General features: G+C 38.2%; 1 protein-coding gene across 5 annotated transcripts in view; it reads right to left on the bottom strand.

Moving 5' to 3' along the window:
* Positions 1-25,331, bottom strand: part of ttyh2 (tweety family member 2) — a 132,258-nt gene extending 106,927 nt beyond the window's left edge. For 3 of the 5 annotated variants that reach the window (XM_061907686.1, XM_061907690.1, XM_061907687.1), the window contains exon 1: positions 24,808-25,330. In XM_061907686.1, the coding sequence (XP_061763670.1) occupies positions 24,808-24,936 (129 nt within the window). In that variant the 5' untranslated portion in view covers positions 24,937-25,330. Of the gene's footprint in view, positions 1-24,807 lie in introns of all 5 variants that reach the window. The other 2 variants (XM_061907689.1, XM_061907691.1) reach the window with 2 other exon arrangements.
* Positions 25,332-25,837: the final 506 nt, after the last annotated feature.

The raw sequence follows: 25,837 nt of genomic DNA, 5'->3' as shown, positions 1-25,837 counted from the left end.
TTTCCTGATTCCTCCAAACAGTCCGTAATCCCGTAAATTCTGAACTACAACTTTTTTTTTTTCCTACACTTTGAAACCTGCCGCTTACAAAACGGCGCAGCTTATTTATGGGTGAACAAGGCGAGTGCAGGGCGGGGAGCAGGTGAGGCGCCCGACCACTAATCAGAGGCAGTTATACGGAATACGTGTCCGTGGAAACTAACAAAACCAAAGCGGGCGCCGAGAACTGAAATAGAGAATAAACTCAGGCTATCTGGAATTAAACATACGGATCATGACAATGGCGCCATCTCTTGGACTAATTTGCTCAATGCAGGTGCGGCCGTGCCCTTCCATTTAGTGCTTTCAACCGGAAGTAGAAATGCTGTTCTGTCTTCGAGCCGTCAGTAGCGTGGCCACTGGAAAGGAATCCCCATTCATCACCCCAAGCAGCGTTTTTACGTTTTCCAATATAACTACAACAATTCATACTTGGAGTTTGCTCCTTTTATCTACGGTGTTCCCAGTGGATGGTAGAAATCCAAACATCCTCACGCGAGTCGGCCATGTTTCCTGTAGGACCGCTCGTACCGCTACATTCCCACCATGAAACCCAGTGAAGGAAGTTGCTATGTTGATGGTTGTTTTGACAACAACACAAATTTTACACCACATATGAAGTAAAAAGTGCAAGCTGCGTCAACATACGGCAAATACAACATGTGGCTGGGTTGCCACGCTGTTTTTACAGGTGGTGGAGGGCGCTAAAGATAATGCCTCCACGGTGCCCCCTAAATATTATTGTCCGGGTGAAATTAGGGAGAAAGACTACCCCTGGAACGACACTGAAAATTGGGAGTCTCCCGGAAAAATCGAGGGTATACAAGTACGACGCTGTAAAGCGCTATTTATATAAAACTTGCGTGCCGCACCAACAATAAAGTTTCGTATTAAAGGGGAACATTATCAGCAGACCTATGTAAGCGTCAATATATATCTTGATGTTGCAGAAAAAAGACCATCTATTTTTTTAACCGATTTCCGAACTCTAAATGGGTGAATTTTGGCGAATTAAGCGCCTTTCTGTTTATCACTCTGGAGGCGTAGACGTCAGAATGTGACGTCGCCGAGGTAACACACCCACCATTTTCATTTTCAACACATTACAAACACCGGGTCTCAGCTCTGTTATTTTCCGTTTTTTGGACTATTTTTTGGAACCTTGGAGACATCATGCCTCGTGGGTGTGTTGTCGGAGGGTGTAACAACACTAACAGGGAGGGATTCAAGTTGCACTACTGGCCCGAAGATGCCAAAGTGTCTGCCGCCAGACCCCCATTGAATGTGCCAGAGTGTTTCCACATTTTACCGGCGATGCTAAGACAGACATGGCACAGAGATGTATGGATAACCTGCAGATGCATTTGCAAAGATAGTCAACGAAATCACAAAGGTGAGTTTTGTTGATGTTGACTGCCAGCTAGTCGATGCTAACATGCTATGCTAATCGATGCTAACATGCTGTATACCGGCGGTGCTAAAGCAGACATGGCACAGAGATGTATAGATAACCTGTAGATGCATTTGCAACTATATTACGTTTCCTTCCACCCACATTTAATGCGAAACAAACACTTACCAATCGACGGATTTAAGTTGCTCCAGTGTCAAAAGATGCGAAAGTCCTGATCGTTTGGTCCGCACATTTTACTAACGCAGCTATTCGGCCATGCTATGGCTATGAATAGCGTCAATAGCTATTCGCTCAATAGCTTCAGTTTCTTCTTCAATACTTTCATACTCCAACCATCTGTTTCAATACATGCGTAATCTGTTGAATCGCTTAAGTCGCTGAAATCCGAGTTTGAATCCGAGCTAATGTCGCTATATCTTGCTGTGGTATTCGCCATTGTTTGTTTACATTGGCAGCACTGTGTGACGTCACAGGGAAATGGCCAGTGTCTTCGCAGAGAGTCGAAAATAAGGCACTTTAAAGCTTTATTCAGGGATATTCCGAGACCGGTAAAATGTTGAAATAAAATTCAAAAAATACAACAAGCCACTGGGAACTGATTTTTATTGTTGTTAACCCTTTTGAAATTGTGATAATGCTCCCCTTTAAAGGCCTACTGAAATTAGATTTTCTTATTTAAACGGGGCGGCAGATTTCTTGCCAGTGGTGCAACTTGAATCCCTCCCTGTTAGTGTTGTTACACCCTCCGACAACACACCGGCGAGGCATGATGTCTCCAAGGTTCCAAAAAATAGTCGAAAAAAACGGAAAATAACAGAGCTGAGACCCGGTGTTTGTAACGTGAAAATGAAAATGGCGGGTGTGTTACCTCGGCGACGTCACATTCTGACGTCATTGCCTCCAGCGCGATAAACAGAAAGGCGTTTAATTCGCCAAAATTCACCCATTTAGAGTTCGGAAATCGGTTAAAAAAATAGATAGTCTTTTTTTCTGCACCATCAAGGTATATATTGACGCTTACATAGGTCTGGTGGTAATGTTCCCCTTTAAGTGTAAGTCAACTTTTGACCACAACTGTACACATTCCCCCCCCCTGCCTCCCCAGACACATTTTTTTCTCTCAATGTGGCCCCACGAGTCAAAATATTTGCCCAGCTCCGGTCTAACCCCAGACGCCCAAGTAGGATTTGTACTTCCGCGGGTGTGAAATTATGCCGCCAACACTGTAACACAAGCTTTAGCGCAGAGGGCGTTAACATACGGAGGAAGTGATGATAGCCTCTTTGCAAAAACATCCCGCAGGGGCTTTGAACGCATCGTTTACACTCCCTGGAGAGAGATGATGTAAGCCAAATAGACGTCGTAATTAGGGCCCGCAGGCCCATTGCAAAAGGACTACTTTTGCAATGGGCCTGCGGACCCTATTGAAACTGCTGTGTTTTATTATTATTCCGCACCTACACGCTGTAATTTGACCCCCTTAACATGCTTCAAAACTCACCAAATTTGACACACACGTCGGTATAGCAAACCACCCCAACATATTAAGCAACCAATCCCCCAAAATGAAAATCGCGCTCTAGCGCCCCCTAGGAAAAAATTACAGACAAAACTGCATGTAACTTCTGTTAGGAATGTCATAGCGACATGAAACAAAAACTCCTATGTAGGTCTGACTTAGACCCAATTTTCATACACTCACTTCTTTCAGCAAAAATCTACAGGAAGTTGGCAAAAACCCCTTCAAAATAAAATCTTCGCAAAAAATGCAATTTTTGCCTCTTTGCGTAGTAATTGGACCCCTTTAAAATGCTTCAAAAGTCACCAAACTTGGCGCACACATAAGGACTGGCGAATATTGCGATCTAATGAAAAAACCAAACCCCAAACCTCAAAATTGCGCTCTAGCGCTATTTTTGAATAAAACACAGAAAAAACTGCTCCTAGGAAGAAAACACAGACAAAATTGCTCGTAACTTCCGGTAAGAATGTCGGAGAGACATGAACCAAAAACCTCTATGTAGGTCTCGCTTAGATCTACATTTCATAGATTGACAACCCCCAACAAAAATCAACAGGAAGTTTGCAATCCCCCCTTCAAAACAAAAGTTTTGTAAAAACCGGTCACCTTTCTCCAAACATTATCTCCTCTGAGTGCGTTTGTTGTTTTGGCTTCAAGCTCGCACAGGAGAGGGATTGAACCCTTCTGATTACAAGTATAGAACAGAGTTTTGATAAGTTCTCAGGTTTTGATTTTACGCGCCTTCAAAGAACCCCTGTGCAAAGTCTCCTAAAAAATTTAATTTTTGCCTCTTTGAGCTGTAATTTGACCCCTTTAAAATGCTTCAAAGTGCACGTTAAAGCTTTACTATACAAAGCGAAAGCCATTTATCAACAACATCCAGAAACGCCGATCTGTAATTTGACCCCCTTACCATGCTTTAAAACTCACCAAATTTTACACAGACATCAGGACCGGCGAAAATTGCCATCTAATAAAAAACCAAACCCTAAAAATCAAAAGTGCGCTCTAGCACCATCTAGGAAAAAAACCAGACAAAACTGCATGTAACTTCTGTTATAAATATCGTAGAGACATGAAATAAAAACCTCTATGTTGGTCTGACTTAGATCAGGACTTGAGTAGCGGCGGCAGCAGCCAAAGGCGGACCCGACCAACGCTGCTTGCAGCTTTAATGTTTTTTGCCTCTTTGAGCTGGAATTTGACTCCCTTAAAATGCTTCAAAACTCACCAAACTTGGCACACACATCAGGACTTGCGGAAATTGCGATCTAATGAAAAAAAAAAAAAAAAAAAAAAAAAACTCAAAAATGCGCTCTAGCGCAATTTTTGGATAAAACACAGAAAAAAATGGTCCTACGAAGAAAACACAGACAAAACGGCTTGTAACTTCCGGTAGGAATGTCGGAGAGACCTGAAACAAAAACCTCTACGTAGGTCTCACTTAGACCTACATTTTAAATAATGACATCCTTCAGCAAAAAACATCAGGAAGTTAAAAATTACCCCTTCAAAATAAAAGTTTTGTAAACACCCGTCACCTTTTTTCAAAAGTTATCTCCTCTGAGCACGTTTGTCGTTTCGGCTTCAAACTCACACAGGAGAGGGATTGAACCCTTCTGATTAAAAGTATAGAACAGAGTTTTGATTATTGCTCCGGTTTTGATTTTACGCGCCTTCAAAGAACCCCTGCGCAAAGTTACCTCAAAAATGTCACTTTTGCCTCTTTGAGCTGTAATTTAACCCCTTTAAAATGCTTCAAAGTGCACGTTAAAGCTCTACTATACAAAGCGAAAGCCATTTATCAACAACATCCAGAAACGCCGATCTTTAATTTGACCCCCTTACCATGCTTTAAAACTCACCAAATTTTACACACACATCAGAACCGGCGAAAATTGCCATCTAATAAAAAAACAAACCCTAAAAATCAAAATTGCGCTCTAGCGCCCCCTGGAAAAAACCCAGACAAAACTGCATGTAACTCCTGTTAGAAATATCGTAGAGACATGAAATAAAAACCTCTATGTTGGTCTGACTTAGATCAGTGCTTGAGTAGCGGCGGCAGCAGCCAAAGGTGGACCCGACCAACGCTGCTTACAGCTTTAATGTTTTTTTTGTTTTTTTTACCATAGCAATGTCTTAACGAGCGTCGTTCGCAACGGTCGCATGTTTCCTTCGGGAGAAATCCATATTCGCGCCAACACACGGTCTGCTCCTCGTGCCGGCGAGTAAATCCGCGATTGCAAAGTCGTTTACTGGCCCGGAGTGCAAAGCTGTAGGAGGGAAAAGACGCACATTCCTAAGCGGACTCAATGCCAGGCTGTCAGGCCCGAAGATGCTCCATTAAAATCAATACTTCCCACATAAGCAGCGATTATAATTAATACGAAAGCGTGGAAAGGCGTTCCATCTGCTCCACTTAGCAGGCCTTAGTGTGCAGTAACAGCGGATAAAGAGGCGCTAAATCAGGTGTGTCCAAATTGCGGCCCGCGGGTAATTTTTTAACGGCCCTTAGCACATTCTAAAAATACGATTATCAAAATAAAAAACAGAAAAAGTGGTATAAAAGAGTAAACAGGGCGGTATAGCTCGGTTGGTAGAGTGGCCGTGCCAGCAACTTGAGGGTTGCAGGTTCGATTCCCGCTTCTGCCAGCCTAGTCATTGCCGTTGTGTCCTTGGGCAAGACACTTTACCCACCTGCTCCCAGTGCCACCCACACTGGTTTAAATGTAACTTAAATATTGGGTTTCACTATGTAAAGCGCTTTGAGTCACTAGAGAAAAGCGCTATATAAATATAATTCACAAATGTGACAAGAAAATGCTGCAATGTTTACTGTAATAACACAAAGCTGCCATGCAGGCTGTTATTTTCTTTAAAAAAATAATAATTAATCAAAATCGATGTCACATTAAATATTCCACTTTGAGATATTTTTGGGGGGGAAAATGTTGCATATTTTGTGTTTGCCATATAAAAAACAAAGTTGTTTTTTTTCTAACAGTTCGAGATGCTACCTCATCTTAAAACGTATTTGTATACTCCGGCCCAGGGGTCGGGAACCTTTTTGGCTGAGAGAGCCAAGAATCCAAATATTTTCAAATGCATTTCCGTAAGAGCCATATAATAAAAATTTCAACACCGAACAACTAAATGTGTGCATTTTTAAGTAAGACCAACATTTCTAGAGTATAATACATCTCTTATTCTTTGTGATAACATTGTTATTCTGAAGCTAACTGTGGAGGGGGTGTGGCCTGCGGGCCTGCAGCGAAGCGGGGTGTTGCCAGGATCGGCCTCGGAATCAGCGACAGGTGCGTAGTTGGCCCACCTGGGCTTTGTTATCTAATCACCTGTCGCTCTGTTATAAGCAGCAGCCGGGAGGCGAGACGGGGTTGGGGCTGGAGCCGGAGCGCGACCGAGAACGAAAGAGGAAAAGACAATTGCTGGAAAGCAACTTATAGACTTATTGAAAAATAAAACAATATTGTAACCCTGAAACAGGCTCTCATGTCGGTGCTTGGGGGTCTGAAGAACCCCCAGGAGGGCAAGCCCCACACTAACCGATAATAAATACATAACTTCTTACCATTAACGCAACTTCTTGGACAGGCGCGGTAGAAGACGGATGGATGGATTCAAAATGCATGAGAATGTTTTATATTTTGAACGTTATTTGAACGCAGGTTCCCTACCCCTGCTCTAGCCGTTAAATAGACCCCCATTTTAGACCAGTGGGGGTTGCCCACATATGTGGTCCTCGCCAAGGTTTCTCATAGTCATCTTGGTCGACGTCCCACTGGGGTGAGTTTTTCTTTGCCCTTATGTGGGCCCTACCGAGGATGTCGTTGTGGTTTGTGCATCCCTTTGAGACACTTGTGATTTAGGGCTATATAAATAAGCCTTGATTGATTGATTAAAGAAGGGCCTAATAAGAACAAACAAAAAACATAAACAACAATAATACCATGATCCACTACTTGGATCATGGCATGTTCTGGTTTGGTTCTGTTTTGTTATCACTCTGTTTAGTATTTGACGTCCTTAGTTCCTGGTGGCACTTCCTGTTTTGTTTCTGTTGCCTAGTTCTAGAAGCATTTAAGTCTCACCTTAAAACTCATTTGTAAACTCTAGCCTTTAAATAGACTCCCTTTTTAGACCAGTTGATCTGCCGTTTCTTTTCTTTTTCTCCTATGTCCCACTCTCCCTTGTGGAGGGGGTCCGGTCCGATCCGGTGGCCATGTACTGCTTGCCTGTGTATCGGCCGGGGACATCTCTGCGCTGCTGATCCGCCTCCGTTTGGGATGGTTTCCTGCTGGCTCCGCTGTGAACAGGACTCTCGCTGCTGTGTCGGATCCGCTTTGGACTGGACTCTCGCGACTGTGTTGGATCCATTATGGATTGAACTCTCACAGTATCATGTTAGACCCGCTCGACATCCATTGCTTTCCTCCTCTCCAAGGTTCTCATAGTCATCGTTGTCACCGACGTCCCACTGGGTGTGAGTTTTCCTTGCCCTTATGTGGGCCTACCGAGGATGTCGTTGTGGTTTGTGCGGCCCTTTGAGACACTAGTGATTTAGGGCTATATAAGTAAACATTGATTGATTCATTGATTTAAACCAGTGTGGGTGGCACTGGGGGCAGGTGTGTAAAGTGTCTTACCCAAGGACACAACGACAGTGACTAGGATGGCGGGAGCGAGAATCGAACCTGGAACCCTCGGCTCGCTAGCACGGCCACTCTACCAACCGAGCTATGCCGAGTAACCGTGTAATACTCTTCCATATCAGTCGGTAGCTAATTGCTTTGTAGATGTGGGAAGCAGCGGGAGGCAGGGTGCAGGTAAAAAGGTGTCTAATGCTTAAACCGGGGGTAGGGAACCTATGGCTCTCAAATGAATCTTAGCTGACATTGCTTAACACGATAAGTAATGAATAATTCCGCTGGTAATCACAATTTCAAAAATAAACAAATGATAAAACATTCTCATGCATTTTAATCCAACCATCCGTTTTCTACCGCACCTGTTCAAGATGTCGCAGTAATGGTAAGAAGTATTATATTTATTATTGGTTAACTTTTAGAATAACAATGTTGTTCAAAAGAATCAGAGACTTATTATTATACTCGACAAATGTTGGTCATACTTAAAAATGCACAAATTTGGTTGGATTCAGTGTTGAAAAATGTTATATGGCTCTAACGGAAATAGTGAAGTGAATTGTGAATTATATGTATATAGCGCTTTTTCTCTAGTGACTCAAAGCACTTTACATAGTGAAACCCAATATCTAAGTTACATTCAAACCAGTGTGGGTGGCACTGGGAGCAGGTGGGTAAAGTGTCTTGCCCAAGGACACAACGGCAGTGACTAGGTTGGCAGAAGTGGGAATCGAACCTGCAACCCTCAAGTTGCTGGCACGGCCACTCGACCAACCGAGCTAAACCGCCCTACATTTTGAAAAATTTGGCTTTCTTAGCTCTCTCAGCCAAAAAGGTTCCCCACCCCTGACGTAGATTATGGCATGTTCTGGTTTTGTTATCACCCTGTTTAGTATTTGACGTCCTTAGTTCCTGGTGGCACTTCCTGTTTTGTTTCGGTTGCCTAGTTACGCATTTAGTGTCACCTGTCTCTTGTTTGTCGTCGCGCACCTGCCTCCTAATTTTCCGTCCCTATTTAAGCCGGCCTTTATTTGTTTTTCGCTCTCGCTGTGTAGTTAGCATCCCATCCAACAGGTGACGTCGCTTCCCCGCATTGTGGTCAAATCCCTTTTGTACTCGTTTAGCTTCAATGCTATTTTGTTCGTTTGTTTTCCTAGCTCACATGCTAGTTCAGTTGTTTTTCTTTGTTAGTGCCTTCGTGCAAGTATTTTGGTTCTTAGTTTGTTCATTAGTTTATAAATAAATCAATATTTGCTTGACTTTCGGAAAAGGTGGGACATCCCTGCGCTAAATGCAAGAAAAACGCAGAGTGGACCGAGAGGTTTCTTCAAGCTTGTCGAGGCAGTCACGAAACAAAAAAAAAAGGGGAATTCCATCTTTCTTTTCATATCGCTGCTATTTTTTTTTTTTTAAAGGGGGAATTCCAGCTATTTTAATAAGGAAGCTTTGGCAGCAAGAGACATCTTTTAGGCAACATTCTTAATCTATATCCACAAGATACTTTTTTAAGACTATTTCTGGCGACCCGGGTGAGTCCCGAGGTTCTCCCGGAGCCACCGTTCTCACGGTTTCTCACGATTTCCGCCCCAGACAATAATGCTGCGACACCGTTCTTCGCTGGGCGCCGTTTCCGGCCGGACAATAATAACGGTTACACCTAGGAGGACAAGCGCGGCAATCAGAAGAGAAGAAGAAGAAGAGATCATCAATCAATCAATCAATGTTTACTTATATAGCCCTAAATCACTAGTGTCTCAAAGGGCTGCACAAACCACTACGACATCCTCGGTAGGCCCACATAAGGGCAAGGAAAACTCACACCCAGTGGGACATCGGTGACAATGATGACTATGAGAACCTTGGAGAGGAGGAAAGCAATGGATGTCGAGCGGGTCTAACATGATACTGTGAAAGTTCAATCCATAATAGATCCAACACAGTCGCGAGAGTCCAGTCCAAAGCGGATCCAACACAGCAGCGAGAGTCCCGTTCACAGCGGAGCCAGCAGGAAACCATCCCAAGTGGAGGCGCATCAGCAGCGCACAGATGTCCCCAGCCGATACACAGGCGAGCAGTACATGGCCACCGGATCGGACCGGACCCCCTCCACAAGGGAGAGTGGGACATAGAAGAAAAAGAAAAGAAACGGCAGATCAACTGGTCTAAAAAGGGAGTCTATTTAAAGGCTAGAGTATACAGATGAGTTTTAAGGTGAGACTTAAATGCTTCTACTGAGGTGGCATCTCGAACTGTTACCGGGAGGGCATTCCAGAGTACTGGAGCCCGAACGGAAAACGCTCTATAGCCCGCAGACTTTTTTTGGGCTTTGGGAATCACTAATAAGCCGGAGTCCTTTGAACCCGCAGACTTTTTTTGGGCTTTGGAAAACACTAATAAGCCGGAGTCCTTTGAAAGTAAAAAGAGGAAATGCACGTTCTCTGTCTATGTTTGTTGTTGTATAGGCTATGTTTAAATTTCCTTTTTGTTTTATTTATTTATTTGTTTGTATTTATTTTATTTATTGAGATACCACCACTATCCACCATTTGCTTATTTTGCACAGCTATTTATTTTGTTACTTTAGTGTACTTTGTTACTGATGACTGTTATTTTGTCTGTCAAATATATAAACACTGTGAAATTCATCCATCCATCCATCCATTTTTCTACCGCTTATTCCCTTTTTGGGTTGCGGGGGGTGATGGCGCCTATCTCAGCTACAATCGGGCGGAAAGCGGAGTACACCCTGGACAAGTCGCCACCTCATCGCAGGGCCATTTCATTTTGATTTTGTTGAGTGTGTATATATATATATATATATATATATATATATATATATGTATATATATACGTATATGTATGTATGTATCAATGTGTGTGTGAATATATATGTATATATGTGTGTGTATATATTTATTTGTATGTATAGTATATACAGTTTGTATCTATATGTGTGTTTATATAATATATATAAAATTTCTGTGGTCAGATGAAACAAAAATTGAGCTGTTTGGCCACAATACCCAGGAGGAGAAAAGGTTAGGCCTGTAATCCCAGGAACACCACACCTACCGTGAAGTATGGTGGTGGTAGTATTATGCTCTGGGTCTGTTTTGCTGCCAATAGAACTGGTGCTTTAAATGGGACAATGAAAAAGGGAGGATTACCTCCAAATTCTTCAGTACAAGCTAAAATCACCAACCCCAAGGTTGGGTCTTGGGCGCAGTTGGCTGTTCCAACCGGACAATGAACCCCAAACACACATGGTAAAGGAATAATAATAATAATAATGGATTAGATTTATATCGCGCTTTTCTATTGTTATATACTCAAAGCGCTCACATTCATTCACACCTGGAGGTGGTAAGCTACATCTGTAGCCACAGCTGCCCTGGGGTAGACTGACGGAAGCGTGGCTGCCAGTTTGCGCCTACGGCCCCTCCGACCACCACCAATCATTCATTCATCATTCATTCACCAGTGTGAGCGGCACCGAGGGCGAAGGGTGAAGTGTCCTGCCCAAGGACACAATGGCAGCGACTTTGATGTCAATAGGTGGGAAGCGAACCTGCAACCCTCAGGTTTCTGGCACGGCCGCTCTACCCACTACGCTATGCCGCCCCAAATGGCTAAAACAGGCTAAAATTAAGCATTTTAGCCAATCAGTGGCCGGAATAAAGTCACTTCTGGAACTACCTCGGTTTTTTACGAATTTAAGTTGTTCTTCAACAAGGTTTATTACACAGCGTAGTCGCACAATGTCGTTGCACGAGGCTGTCTAACAACGTCGTGCAATACAACGTTGTGGATACTTTTTCAAAGCACCTAGTGCCCCAAGACCCCATAGAGGAGCCTCCACTGGCGGATGCACTTTAACATCATACCCAGGACACTGTGTCCAGTAGGACCTCACCAGTCCCTAGAACAGGGGTCGGGAACCTTTTTGGCTGAAAGAGCCATGAAAGCCAAATATTTAGAAATGTATTTCCGTGAGAGCCATATCATATTTTTTAACACTAAATACAACTAAATGCGTGCATTTTTAAGTAAGACCAACATTTTTAGAGTATAATAAGTGTATTATTCTTTTTAATAACATTGTTATTCTGAAGCTAACCAACAATAAATAAAATGTCATGTCTGTTGATCATGTTTTTGTTTGGCCATGTGCTGTTTGTCTTTTGGACTCTTTAAGTTCCTGTTTTTTTTCCACTCCTTTGTCTGGTTTCCTTGGTTACTCATTTTGTCCACCTGTCTCTGGTGGACAAAATGCCCGCTCACCTGCTTCCCGAGCACTAATCAGAGGCAGTATTTAAGCCCGTCTTTGCCAGTCAGTCGCCCCTGGCGTCAATGTGATCTTGTCTTGCTCTGTGCTGACTTGTTTCATGCCTTGCCATAGCTTCGTGCTTAAGTTTGGTTTATGTTCATAGTCTGTTTATGCGTTAGCTTGGTTCCTTAGCCCAAGTTGTGCCTCCGCCGTGAGGGATTTTTGTTTATATCTTTTTTTAGTCTAAATTAAATCATGTTTTTGTTTGGCCATGTGCTGTTTGTCCTTTGGACTCTTTAAGTTCCTGTTTTTTTTCCCACTCCTTTGTCTGGTTTCCTTGGTTACTCATTATGTCCACCTTTCTCTGGTGGACAAAATGCCCGCTCACCTGCTTTCTGAGCACTAATCAGAGGCAGTATTTAAGCCCGTCTTTGCCAGTCAGTCGCCCCTGGCGTCAATGTGATCTTTTCTTGCTCTGTGCTGACTTGTTTCATGCCTTGCCATAGTTTCGTGCTTAAGTTTGGTTTATGTTCATAGTCTGTTTATGCGTTAGCTTGGTTCCTTAGCCCAAGTTGTGCCTCCGCTGTGAGGGATTTTTGTTTGTATCTTTTTTTAGTTGAAATTAAATCATGTTTTTACCTAAATGCCATGTCCCGAGTAGTCCGTCTGCCTTCCTGGGGGAACGACCCTGCAGCAAGCTGCAACCCCCCCCCCTTCATCGTGACATAAAATACTTTATACCATTAATGCGACTTCTTGAACAGGTGCGGTAGAAAACGGATGGATGGATCTTTATTTTTAGCCCTATGATTACCAGCGAAATTATTCGTAATTTTGGTGTTAAGCAATGTCAGCTAAGATTCATCTGAGAGCCAGATGCAGTCATCAAAAGAGCCACATCTGGTTCTAGAGCCATAGGTTCCCTACCCCTGGCCTAGAAGATAAACCTTCCACTACTAATGCACTCTAACTGGCGTCCTTACAAGGCTACCACCCCCCTCCCAGTCCCTACCATCATCAGTCCCACTCCTTGTCACCCTTTGTGACGCTCCACTCCTCGCCTGGGGGGAACCGAGGGGTCTTTCCGGCACAGTGCGCTCGACTGGGCCGGGCCGCGCTCCCAGCTGGGATGCCATTAAGTCCCAGTAAACGAGACACACTCGAGTAACGGAGGTGCGGGAGGGGGGGGGTGGTGGTAGGAACTGGAAGGAAGTAGGAGCTTCAACGACAACATCCTTTAAATCTTCAAACGTTGGGCTATATTTACAGCTATCTTTCTGGAATTAAGAAGAAAGATACCTCTCCTTCTCCAGGGAGCACAAAACCCAAACCCAGCCCTCGGGAGATTCGAACAGAAGGACAAACCCAACCCCCCCTGCCACAGCCCTCGTATCCAAGGAAGAGTAGACTTCTTTATTCTAGATTTTGCCGCCGGGAGTTGAAGGGGGTGCGCCTTGTTTTGCTCCCCGTCGCCTCCTCAAACCATAACAACAGATAGCTTGCATGCAAACACGTTAGCATTTAGCATCTTTATCCGGATCACAGAAACTGTATCAAAATAGGTCGAAACTCAACCTCCACCGAAGCTTCAACATCTCTTGACCGATTTAAACGATTCCAACATCCAACCATCCATCCATCATCTTCCGCTTATCCGAGGTCAGGTCGCGGGGGCAGCAGCCTAAGCAGGGAAGGCCAGACTTCCCTCTCTCCAGCCACTTCGTCTAGCTCTTCCCGGGGGATCCCGAGGCGTTTCCAGCCCAGCCGGGAGACATAGTCTTCCCAACGTGTCCTGGGTCTTCCCCGTGGCCTCCTACCACCTGGACGTGCCCTAAACACCTCCCTAGGGAGGCGTTCGGGTGGCATCCTGACCAGATGCCCGAACCACCTCATCTGGCTCCTCTCGATGTGGAGGAGCAGCGGCTTTACGTTAAGCTTCTCCCCCTATCTCTAAGGGAGAGCCCCGCCACCCGGCGGAGGAAACTCATTTGGGCCGCTTGTACCCGTGATCTTATCCTTTCGGTCATGACCCAAAGCTCATGACCACAGGTGAGGATGGGAACGTAGATCGACCGGTAAATTGAGAGCTTTGCCTTCCGGCTCAGCTCCTTCTTCACCACAACGGATCGATACAACGTCCGCATTACTGAAGACGCCGCACCGATCCGCCTGTCGATCTCACGATCCACTCTTCCCCCACTCGTGAACAAGACTCCTAGGTACTTGAACTCCTCCACTTGGGGCAGGGTCTCCTCCCCAACCCGGAGATGGCACTCCACCCTTTTCCGGGCGAGAACCATGGACTCGGATTTGGAAGTGCTGATTCTCATTCCGGTCGCTTCACACTCGGCTGCGAACCGATCCAATGAGAGCTGAAGATCCCGGCCAGATGAAGCCATCAGGACTACATCATCTGCAAAAAGCAGAGACCTAATCCCGTGGTCACCAAACCGGAACCCCTCAACGCCTTGACTGCGCCTAGAAATTCTGTCCATAAAAGTTATGAACAGAATCGGTGACAAAGGACAGCCTTGGCGGAGTCCAACCCTCACTGGAAATGTGTTCGACTTACTGCCAGCAATGCGGACCAAGCTCTGACACTGATCATACAGGGAGCAGACCGCCACAATAAGACAGTCCGATACCCCATACTCCCCATCCAACCAATTCAGCTCATTATCATTTCCCCCCCCCCCAAAAATCCCGCTTTTCCCCAAAATTCCCAAATTTCCAGGAAGTTCCCATTGAAATGAATGGGACATTTTTTCATATTGCTCAACCCCCACATTTTTCAACCGATTCAAACTATTCAACCCTTAACTCATCCTAGACCAGGAGTCACCAACGCGGTGCCCGTAAGGACCAGATGAGTCGCCCGCTGGCCTGTTCTAAAAATAGCTCAAATAGCAGCACTTACCAGTGAGCTGCCTCTATTTTTTAAATTGTATTTATTTACTAGCAAGCTGGTCTCGCTTTGCTCGACATTTTTAATTCTAAGAGAGACAAAACTCAAACAGAATTGGAAAATCCAAGAAAATATTTAAAAGACTTGGTCTTCACTTGTTTAAATAAATTAATTTATTTTTTCACTTTGCTTCTTATAACTTTCAGAAAGACAATTTTAGAGAAAAAATACAACCTTAAAAATGATTTTAGGATTTTTAAACACATATACCTTTTTACCTTTTAAATTCCTTCCTCTTCTTTCCTGACAATTTAAATCAATGTTCAAGTATTTTTTTTTATTGTAAAGAATAATAAATACAATTTAATTAAGTCTTAATTTTAGCTTCTGTTTTTTCCAGGAAGAATATTTGTGAACATTTCTTCCAACTTATTTTGATTAAAATTCCCCCCCAAAAAATTCTGGCAAATCTAGAAAATCTTTAGAATCTTTATTTCAAAGTATTTTGAATTTCTTTTAAAATTTTTGTTCTGGAAAATCTAGAAGAAATAATGATTTGTATTTGTTAGAAATATAGCTTGGTCCAATTTGTTATATATTCTAACAAAGTGCAGATTGGATTTTAACCTATTTAAAACATGTCATTAAAATTGTAAAATTAATCCTAATCAGGAAAATTTAGTAATGATGTTCCATAAATTATTCTTAAAATTATTTTAAAAAGATTTAAATTAGCTAGTTTTTCTCTTCTTTTTTTTCAGAGGAATTTTGAATGTTAAAGAGTCGAAATGTTATGTTTCAAAATGTTATTTTCATTTTTTTCCTGTTTTCTCATTTTTTAAACCCTTCAATTAAGTGTTTTTTCATCAATTATTCTCTACAAAAAAACCTTCCGTAAAACGAAAAAAATTGTACGACGGAATGACATTTTTATATATATATATATATATAGATTTATTTATTAAAGGTAAATTGAGCAAATTGGCTATTTCTGGCAATTTATTCAAGTGTGTATCAAACTGGAAGCCCTTTGCATTAATCAGTACCCAAGAAGTAGCTCTTGGTTTCAAAAAGGTGTCCTATACATTTAAAATAACATGTTTCCACGTCTAACACATTTCCAGGAATTCCCTTTTTTGTTTTTTTTTGTAACCTTCTTTCCAAACTTTTTTGTTTGACTACTCCTTTTCCTCTTTTCATCCATTTTCAACTATTCCACTATCAGAAGCTAATAGCCAGAAGCTATTAAACAGAAGCTAACAGCTGTAAACTGATAGCTAGAAGCTAATAGCCGGAAGCTAGTAACCACAAGCTAATCACCAGAAGCTAATAGGTAGAATCTAATAGCCGGAAGCTAACAGTCAGAAGCTAATACCCAGGAACTGATAGCAGGAAACTAATGGCCGGAAGCTAATTGCCTCATCCAGTTAAGATATAAATGTACTTCTACCGTGCCTTAACTGTATGAAAGTGAGAAAAAAAAGCTAACAATTATTAGCTTGTTAGCAACTTTCCTGGTTCATGAAGGCTGATGCGAGTGAAACTAAAAATGAATAAAACCCCGCCTTATTCAAGATATTTTCCCCAAAAAATGTGTTCTTTTCGCATAATAACATACAACTTTACCGCTAGCAAAGCTCAACAATAAGAACGTTATTTGTTAGCTAGCTAGCAAGCTACTCCCTCATTCAAAATTAGGAAAATAAGAATGTTTTGCTTTGGAGTAAACCGACTAGCTTCCTGCCTGGTAAATAATACAATTCTGTTACGATCGACAAGTCGGCAAAAGAAGGAAAGCGCCGGCTTTAACGTCCTAGCCGTGTTTTCCGACGCTCGTCAAACATTTATCGCCGTCTTCTATGGAAGTTCGAAATCTAATTCCGTATTCTTAAGTCACCACTTCGACCCATTGCAAACCGTCAAACGTGCGTGTTGTTGGCATTATCGCAACTCGAGCTAAGAAGATATTTTTCCCTGACGGGACACAAGATTAGGTACAACTGCCCCATATGGACGCAGGAAAGGGAAGTCAGATGAGTTCCAACCTGCTGACCTCCACGTGATGTCCCTTTTCCCCAACACACAAACACACACACACACACACACACACACACACACACACACACACACACACACACAGGTTATTATTTGGAATGGGGACCAAGTTTTCGATCTGTAATTGTGGGGACCACCCTTTCAACAGGTTGTGGGGGCATAAATAAAATTAGGTAAAATGGCCACACACACACAGGTTATTATCCTCATATGTTGATGTCTCAAGAAAGATAAAAATACAAGAAAACACACACACACACACACACACACACACACACATACACACACACACACACACACACACACAGACACAGGTTATTATTTGGAATGGGGACCAAGTTGTTGTTCATAACTTGTGGGGACCACCCTTTCAACAGGTTGTGGATGCATAAAAAAATTTAGCTAAAATGGCCACACACACACACACAAACAAACAAACAAACACACACACACACACACACACACACAGGTTATTATTTGGAATGAGTACCAAGTTGTTGTTCTGTAATTGTGGGGACCACCCTTTCAACAGGTTGTGGAGGCATAAATAAAATTAGGTAAAATGGCCACACACACACACACACACACACACACACACACACACACACACACACACACACACACACACACACACACACTCACACACACCCACCCACCCACACACACACCCACACACACACACACACACACACACACAGGTTATTATTTGGAATGAGTACCAAGTTGTTGTTCTGTAATTGTGGGGACCACCCTTTCAACAGGTTGTGGAGGCATAAATAAAATTAGGTAAAATGGCCACACACACACACACACACACACCCACCCACCCACCCACCCACCCACACACACACACACACACACACACACACACACACACACACACACACACACACACACACACACACAGGTTATTATTTGGAATGAGTACCAAGTTGTTGTTCTGTAATTGTGGGGACCACCCTTTCAACAGGTTGTGGAGGCATAAATAAAATTAGGTAAAATGGCCCCACACACACACACACACACACACACACACACACACACAGGTTATCATTTGGAATGTGGACCAAGTTGTTGTTCATGACTTGTGGAGGCATAAAAAAAAAGAGGTAAAATGGCCACTGCCCAGTTAGCTTATACACGTCTTTAAATCTCTGGATTGATGAAGTAATGTGCGGATCATTCTTACTGGGGACCCTGGGGAAAAAGAGTTAACATGGTTCATGGGGACCAAATTTAAATTGTTTTGCATACTTCACACAAATTTGTACGTGACTACTGAGGACCAGTTTTAAAAAAAAGGGAAAATGTGCAAATATCTTCCAGTCAAACTAACCAGTAAACATGTTTTACTGACCAAATCTTAAAAATCACTTAAGCATCTTCAGAATGGATCTGACTATCATTTAAAAAGGACCTGTTGTTGTGTCCCCATACCGTCAGAAGTCCCCTAAAGTGTGTAAACAGAGAGGATGTCCCCATTAAGTCAGCATTGCCAGAAAACACACACACACACACACACACACACACACACACACACACACACACACACACACACACACACACACACACACACACACACACACACATTCCATTCCATTCAAGGATTTCGGTGCGCACAACAACTCCGCCGGCCAATCAGGAGTGCTCCAGTCGGTCACGTGACTCCTCCTCCTAATGAAATGATGAGCCATTAGGTCAGCGCACACCGGATTCGCAGTGGTGGAAACGAAACAATACGCTGACAAATGGCGGTCACATGCACTTTACAACACGTCGCACTGTATAGATGATATTGTACGTGTCGTTAATTACAGGCCTCGTTATCGGCCAATTAAGTCGGACATCGGTGGTTTTATTCGGGCCATTTAGAGACATTCCAGGATAATAGTACACATGCGGATAATATAGGAAACATTTGTTTGAATTGTAACGTTAGGCAAGGATTACACACGGTGCTCTAGGCAAATGCAGAAATATTTGTTTAAAAAAAAATTAATAATAATTTTAACAAATACTGATAAAATACATAAATGTATATATAAAATTATCAAATTATTTTATTTTATTTTTGAGATGTTTTATGTGTTTTTAACTACTCTTGTATCCTTTTGAACTTTGTAGCACTTTGAGATTGACTAATGTAAAGTGTTTTATAAATTAAATGTATTATTATTATTATTAATATCCACACAACTAGAAAATAAATGTAAATGCATTGTGTCACATGGTTCTGTATACTCTACTAAAATGATTTTGTTAAAAATATTATTAATACATATTAAAAAATAATAAAAATACTAATATAAATAAATACATATTTACATATAAATAATGTAATAGTAATACAATAAAAATGCACAAATAAATGCATTAATATACCTTGTGTTGCTTAGTTCTAAGTGGTTTTCACAACAGAATCAGGTGTAAAAAAAGTTCGGTATACATTTGAAAAATAAGAATGAAAAAAAAAAAACATCTGAAAAATTATAATACATATTAATAAAATATATGAAATTGGAGAAACAGGAAAAAATTCAACAAATATACGCACAACTAAATAAATATAAATGCGTTGTCACAAAGTGTTTTTTTTATTGAATAAAAAGTGTTAAAATGTTTTGTACAAGCTACTAAAATAAAAAAATCTTAGAAAACTAAAATAAAAGATTATTAATGATAAATATTAAAAAAATATAATAGTAATTAGATAAAAATTCACAAATAAATCCATAAATTTACCTTGTGCCACATAGTGTTTTTTTTAATAAAGCATAAAGTATTATAAAAAAAAGTTCTGTATACTTTATAAAAATAACAATGAAAAAACATCTGAAAAATTATAATATTAATGAAATACATGAAATTGGAGTAACAACAGGGAAAACAAATCTAATAAATATACGCACTACTAAATAAATATAAAAGCTTTGTGTCACATAGTTTTAAGTGTTTTTTATATCGAATAAAAGTGTTCAATGTTTTGTACAAGCTACTAAAATAAAACTAAAATAAAATATCAATTAAAAATATTAAAAATACTATAATAGTAATTAAATAAAAATACACAAATAAATCCATTTACCTTGCGTCGCAAAGTGGTTTTTAATACGAATAAAGTGTATTCAAAACAAAGTTCTGTATACTTTATGTATACAAGAATAAAAAAAGAAACTAATAAAAAAATGTATATAAAATTTGAATAAAAATAGACAAACATATAATAAATATACACGCAAGTACAATAAAATATAAATGCATTGTCTCAGTTTTTCGTGTTTTTTATATTAAATGAAAATTGTTAAATTCTAAAATAAAACAAAAATAAAACATGAATAATGATACATCTTACAAATAATATAACAGTAATGAAATAGAAATCCACAAATAAAAGCATTGATTTTCCTCATAGTAGTAAGTGGTTTTCTCAACGGAATAAAGCGTAAAAAAAGTTCTGTATACTACATAAAAATAAGAATTGGAATATTTTGCAACAAATATTGATAAAATATATGAGATTGAAGTAACAACAGAAAAGAAATCTAATAAATATACGCACAACTAGGGTAAAAAAATATAAATGCATTGTGTCACATAGTTTTAACTGTTTTTTATATTGAATAAAAAGTGTTTAGTTTTGTATAAGCTACTAAAATAAAAAAAATACTTATGATACTTATTAAAATAATAGTAATTATATAAAAATCCACAAACAAATCCATAGATTTAGCTTGTGTCACATGGTGTTTTTTATGACAAATAAAGTCTTCAAATAAATGTTCTGTATGTTTTAAGTATGTAGGAATAAAAAAAAAAAACAGGAAACATTTTAATGAATAATAATAAAATTAGAGTAAGAATAGGGAGAAATCTAATATATAAGCAACTACAATAAAAAATATATAAATGCAATGTGTCGGTTTTATCTGGTTTTTATATTAAATGAAATGTGTTAAATGTTCTGTACAAGCTACTAACATAAAATTAATAAAAGATTATTAATGATTCATGTTAAAAATAATATAATAAATAAAAATCCACACATAAATGCATATGTTTACCTTGCGTAACAGTGGATTTTATGACAAATAAAGTGTTATAAAAAAGTTTTATGTATACAGGAATAAAAAATAAAAAATCTAAGAAATAATAACAAAATATATAAAATTAGCATAAGAATAGAGAAACATCTAATAAATATACACACAACTAGAATGAAAAATATATAAATGCAATAAGTCAGTTTTACGTGATTTTATATTAAATGAAATGTGTTAAGTGTTCTGTAGAGTCTATAAAAATTAAATTAATAAAACATTATTGATACATAAAAGATAATATAATAGTAATGAAACAAAAATCCACAAATACATGCATAGATTTACCTTGCCTCACATAGTGGTTTTGTGACAATTCTAGTGTTTTAGAAAAGTTTTACGTATATAGGAATTTTAAAATTAATCATCTAAGAAATAATAATAAAATATATAAAATTAGCATAAGAATAGAGAAACATCTAATAAATATACACACAACTAGAATAATAAATATATAAATGTAATGTTTTAGTTTTACGCGATTTTATATTAAATAAAATGTGTTAAATGTTCTGTAAAAGTCTATAAAAATGTAATTAATAAAACATTAATAATGATACATATTAAAGATAATATAATGGTAGTGAAATGAAAATCCACAAATAAATGCATAGATTTACCTTGCCTCACATAGTGGTTTTTATGACGAATAAAGTGTTATAAAAAGTTTTACGTATATAGAAATAAAAAAAATAATAATTCTAAGAAATAGTAATAGAATATATAAAATTTGAGTAAGAATAGAGAAACATCTAATAAATATACACACGACTAGAATAACAAATATATAAATGCAATGTTTCAGTTTTACGCGTTTTTTATATTAAATAAAATGTGTTAAATGTTCTGTAGAGTCTATAAAATTAAATTAATAAAACATGAATAATGATACATATTAAAGATAATATAATAGTAGTGAAATGAAAATCCACAAATAAAGGCATAGATTTATCTTGCCTCAAATAGTGTTTTTTATGACAAATAAAGTGTTATAAAAAGTTTTACGTATGTAGGAATAGAATAAAAATAATTCTAAGAAATAGTAATAAAATATATAAAATTAGAGTAAGAATAGAGAAAAATCTAATATACACACAACTACAAAAAAAGTACATAAATGTAATGTGTCAGTTTTACATGCATATTAAATAAGATGTGTTGAATGTTCTGTAGTTTATAAAAATAAAATTAATAAAACATTATTAACGATACATATTAAAGATAATACAATAGTAATGAAATGAAAATCCACAAAAAAAATGCATAGATTTACCTTGCCTCACATAGTGGCTTTTATGACGAATAAAGTGTTATAAAAAAGTTTTACGTATACAGAAATTACAAAATAATACTAAGAAATAGTAATAAAATATATGAAATTAGAGTAAGAATAGAAAAAATCTGATATACACACAACTAGAATAAAAATATATAAATGTGTCAGTTTTACATGTATATTAAATAAAATGTGTTGAATGTTCTGTAGAGTTTATAAAAATAAAAATAATAATACATTGTTAATGATACATATTAAAGATATGATAGTAATGAAATAAAAATCCACAAATAAATGCATAGATTTGCCTTGTCACACAAAGCGGTTAATGATGAACAAAATGTTATAAAAATTTTTTACGTGTATAGGATTATTTTCTAATAATTCTCACAAATAATAAGAAAAATATAAAGTTATAGTAAGAATAGAGAAAAATCTAATAAACATAAATTAGAATAAAAAAATAAATGCATTGTGTTGGCTTTACTGTTTTTTTTTCATATTATAGTGTTAAATTTTCTTTAGAGTTTATAAAAATTAAAATATTAAAACATTAATGATACATATAAATGCATAGATTTATGTTGTGTCATATAGTGGTTTTTATGACAAATAAAATGTTATAAAAAACTTTTACGTATATAAGATTTTATTTTAAATAATCCTCACAAATAATAATAAATATATAAAATTATAGTAAGAATAGAGAAAAATCTAATAAATATAAATTGGAATTAAAAAAAAAATCACTGCATTGTGTTAGTTTCACTGTTTTTTTTATATTATAGTGTTAAATGTTCTGTAGTTTATAAAAATAAAAATATTAAAACATTATTAATGATACATATTAAAGAGGATATAATAGTAATGAAATAAAAATCCACAAATAAATGCATGGATGTACCTTGTGTCACATAGTGGTTTTTATGACAAATACAATGTTATAAAAAGTTTTACATATATAGGATTTTTTAACAAATAATAATAAATATATAAAATTATAGTAGGAATAGAGAAAAATCTAATAAACATAAATTAGAATAAAAAAAATAAATGCATTGTGTTGGCTTTACTGTTTTTTTCATATTATAGTGTTAAATGTTCTGTAGAGTTTATAAAAATAAAAATATTAAAACATTGATGATACATATTAAAGATGATATAATAGTAATGAAATAAAAATCCACAAATAAATGCATAGATTTACCTTGTGTCACATAGTGGTTTTTATGACAAATAAAATGTTATAAAAAAGTTTTACGTATATAAGATTTTATTTTAAATAATCCTCACAAATAATAATAAATATATAAAATTATAGTAAGAATAGAGAAAAATCTAATAAATATAAATTGGAATAAAAAATAATAATAAATGCATTGTGTTAGTTTTACTGTTTTTTTATATTATAGTGTTAAATGTTCTGTAGGGTTTATAAAAATAAAAATAATAAAACATTATTAATGATACATATTAAAGATGATATAATAATAATGAAATAAAAATCCACAAATAAATGCATAGATTTACCTTGTGTCACATAGTGGTTTTTATGACAAATAAAATGTTATAAAAAAAGTTTTACGTATATAGGATTTTTTTTAAATAATTCTCACAAATAATAATAAATATATAAAATTATAGTAAGAATAGAGAAAAATCTAATAAATATAAATTGGAATTAAAAAAAAACTGCATCATGTTAGTTTTACTGTTTTTTTATATTATAGTGTTAAATGTTCTGTAGAGTTTATAAAAATAAAAATATTAAAACATTAATGATACATATTAGAGGATATAAGAGTAATGAAATAAAAATCTACAAATAAATGCATAGATGTACCTTGTGTCACATAGTGGTTTTTATGACAAATAAAATGTTATAAAAAAGTTTTACATATATAGGATTTTTTAAAAATAATAATAAATATATAAAATTATAGTAAAAATAGACAAAAATCTAATAAATATAAATTGGAATTAAAAAAATAAATGCAATGTATTAGTTTTACTGTTTTGTTTATATTATAGTGTTAAAGTTTCGGTAGTCTTTAAAAATAAAAATAATAAAACATTAATACTAAATATGTATTTAAAAATAATATTAATTAAAGAAATACAAAAAGAATAGTTCAAAGAGGCGGTATTCTTTAAAAATAAAAATAATAAAACATTAATACTAAATATGAATTTAAAAATAATATTAATTAAACAAATACAAAAAGAATAGTTCAAAGAGGGTCAAATGCAAAAAAAAAAATGCTAACATGCTTTTCATTAATATAAAAACAATTAAAAATAAGAAAATAAATGGACATGTTTGTGTTTGAATGAAGTAAAGTTCTACTGTACTCTCAACTTTATGCATCAATAATGTTCCTCACTGGCCACAACATTAGGTACACCAAAACCTTCTGCAATGGGACATATTAGTTATTGATTAGTGATTGATTGGCGTGGTGCTCATTATGTTGCTGTTCCTAATGTTTTGGCCCCCTTGCTTCGAGTCCAAACATTAGGGACAGCCGTGGCCGTACCTAATGTAGTGTCCCAATCGATACCGACCTGCTGGTAGTTGTCGTCCCCGGGCCGGAAGACGTTGTCCACGGGCTGCAACCTCAGGTTGACGTGGGGGAAATTGTGCAGCCAGTAAGTCCACCACGGCGCGATGTAATCCACGCGAGAAGAAGACATCCCTGCTCGGCGGCGTAAAAACAGCCAAGAATTAAAACGAGCAAATAAAAAGTTGAAATAAAGGCAGCGTCCACGCGTGTTTAAGGCCAAAGTTGGTCACGCGTGAGACAAAGGCGGGGATGGGAACATGCTCGGTGCGGCGTGGGGGTTTACACGCACGAACAGTACCAAAAAAAACACGCCGAGCAAAACACGCGATCCGGTTCGATCTGTGTGTGGATCCACTGTGCGTGGACGCGCGTCTCGCTCCGGACCCACGACGCGCGCGGCCACCACCGAGCGGGAGCGGGAGCGCGCAACGCCCCCCCAGCGGGGATGCGTGACCCTTGGGAGTGGGTGGGGGCGGGGCCGTGACGGACAGAAGTGTCCACGAGGAGCGTCCGCGAGTGGGAGACTGAGCGAGGATTCTCATTCATGTTGGCTTTGTCCCAGTTTGCTGCTGGAAGACAAGCGCAGCTCAAGCGCTGCTTTGCCGCCATCTGCTGGACAAACACCGTGTCGCACTTCTAACATCTCAACAATGGCAGCGAGGCGCATGTGTGTTAAAGGCCTACTAAAATGTTCTTATTTAAACATTCTATGTGTCATACTTGATCATTTGGCAATATTTCCATATTTTTGCTGAAAGGATTTAGTAGAGAACATCCACGAGAAAGTTCGCAACTTTTGGTCGCTACTAAAAAAGCCTTGCCTGTACCGGAAGTAGCAGACGATGTGCGTGTGACGTCACAGGTTGTGGAGCTCCTCACATCTGAACATTGTTTATAATCATAGCCTCCAGCAGCAAGAGCGATTTGGACCGAGAAAGCGACAATTTCCCCATTAATTTGAGCGAGGATGAAAGATTCGTGGATGAGGAAGGTTAGAGTGAAGCACAAAAAAAAAGAAAAGAAAAAGCGAC

Source organism: Nerophis ophidion, linkage group LG08, assembly GCF_033978795.1.
Source record: "Nerophis ophidion isolate RoL-2023_Sa linkage group LG08, RoL_Noph_v1.0, whole genome shotgun sequence".
Lineage (NCBI taxonomy): Eukaryota > Metazoa > Chordata > Actinopteri > Syngnathiformes > Syngnathidae > Nerophis > Nerophis ophidion.
This window is presented reverse-complemented; position numbering and strand designations above follow the sequence as displayed.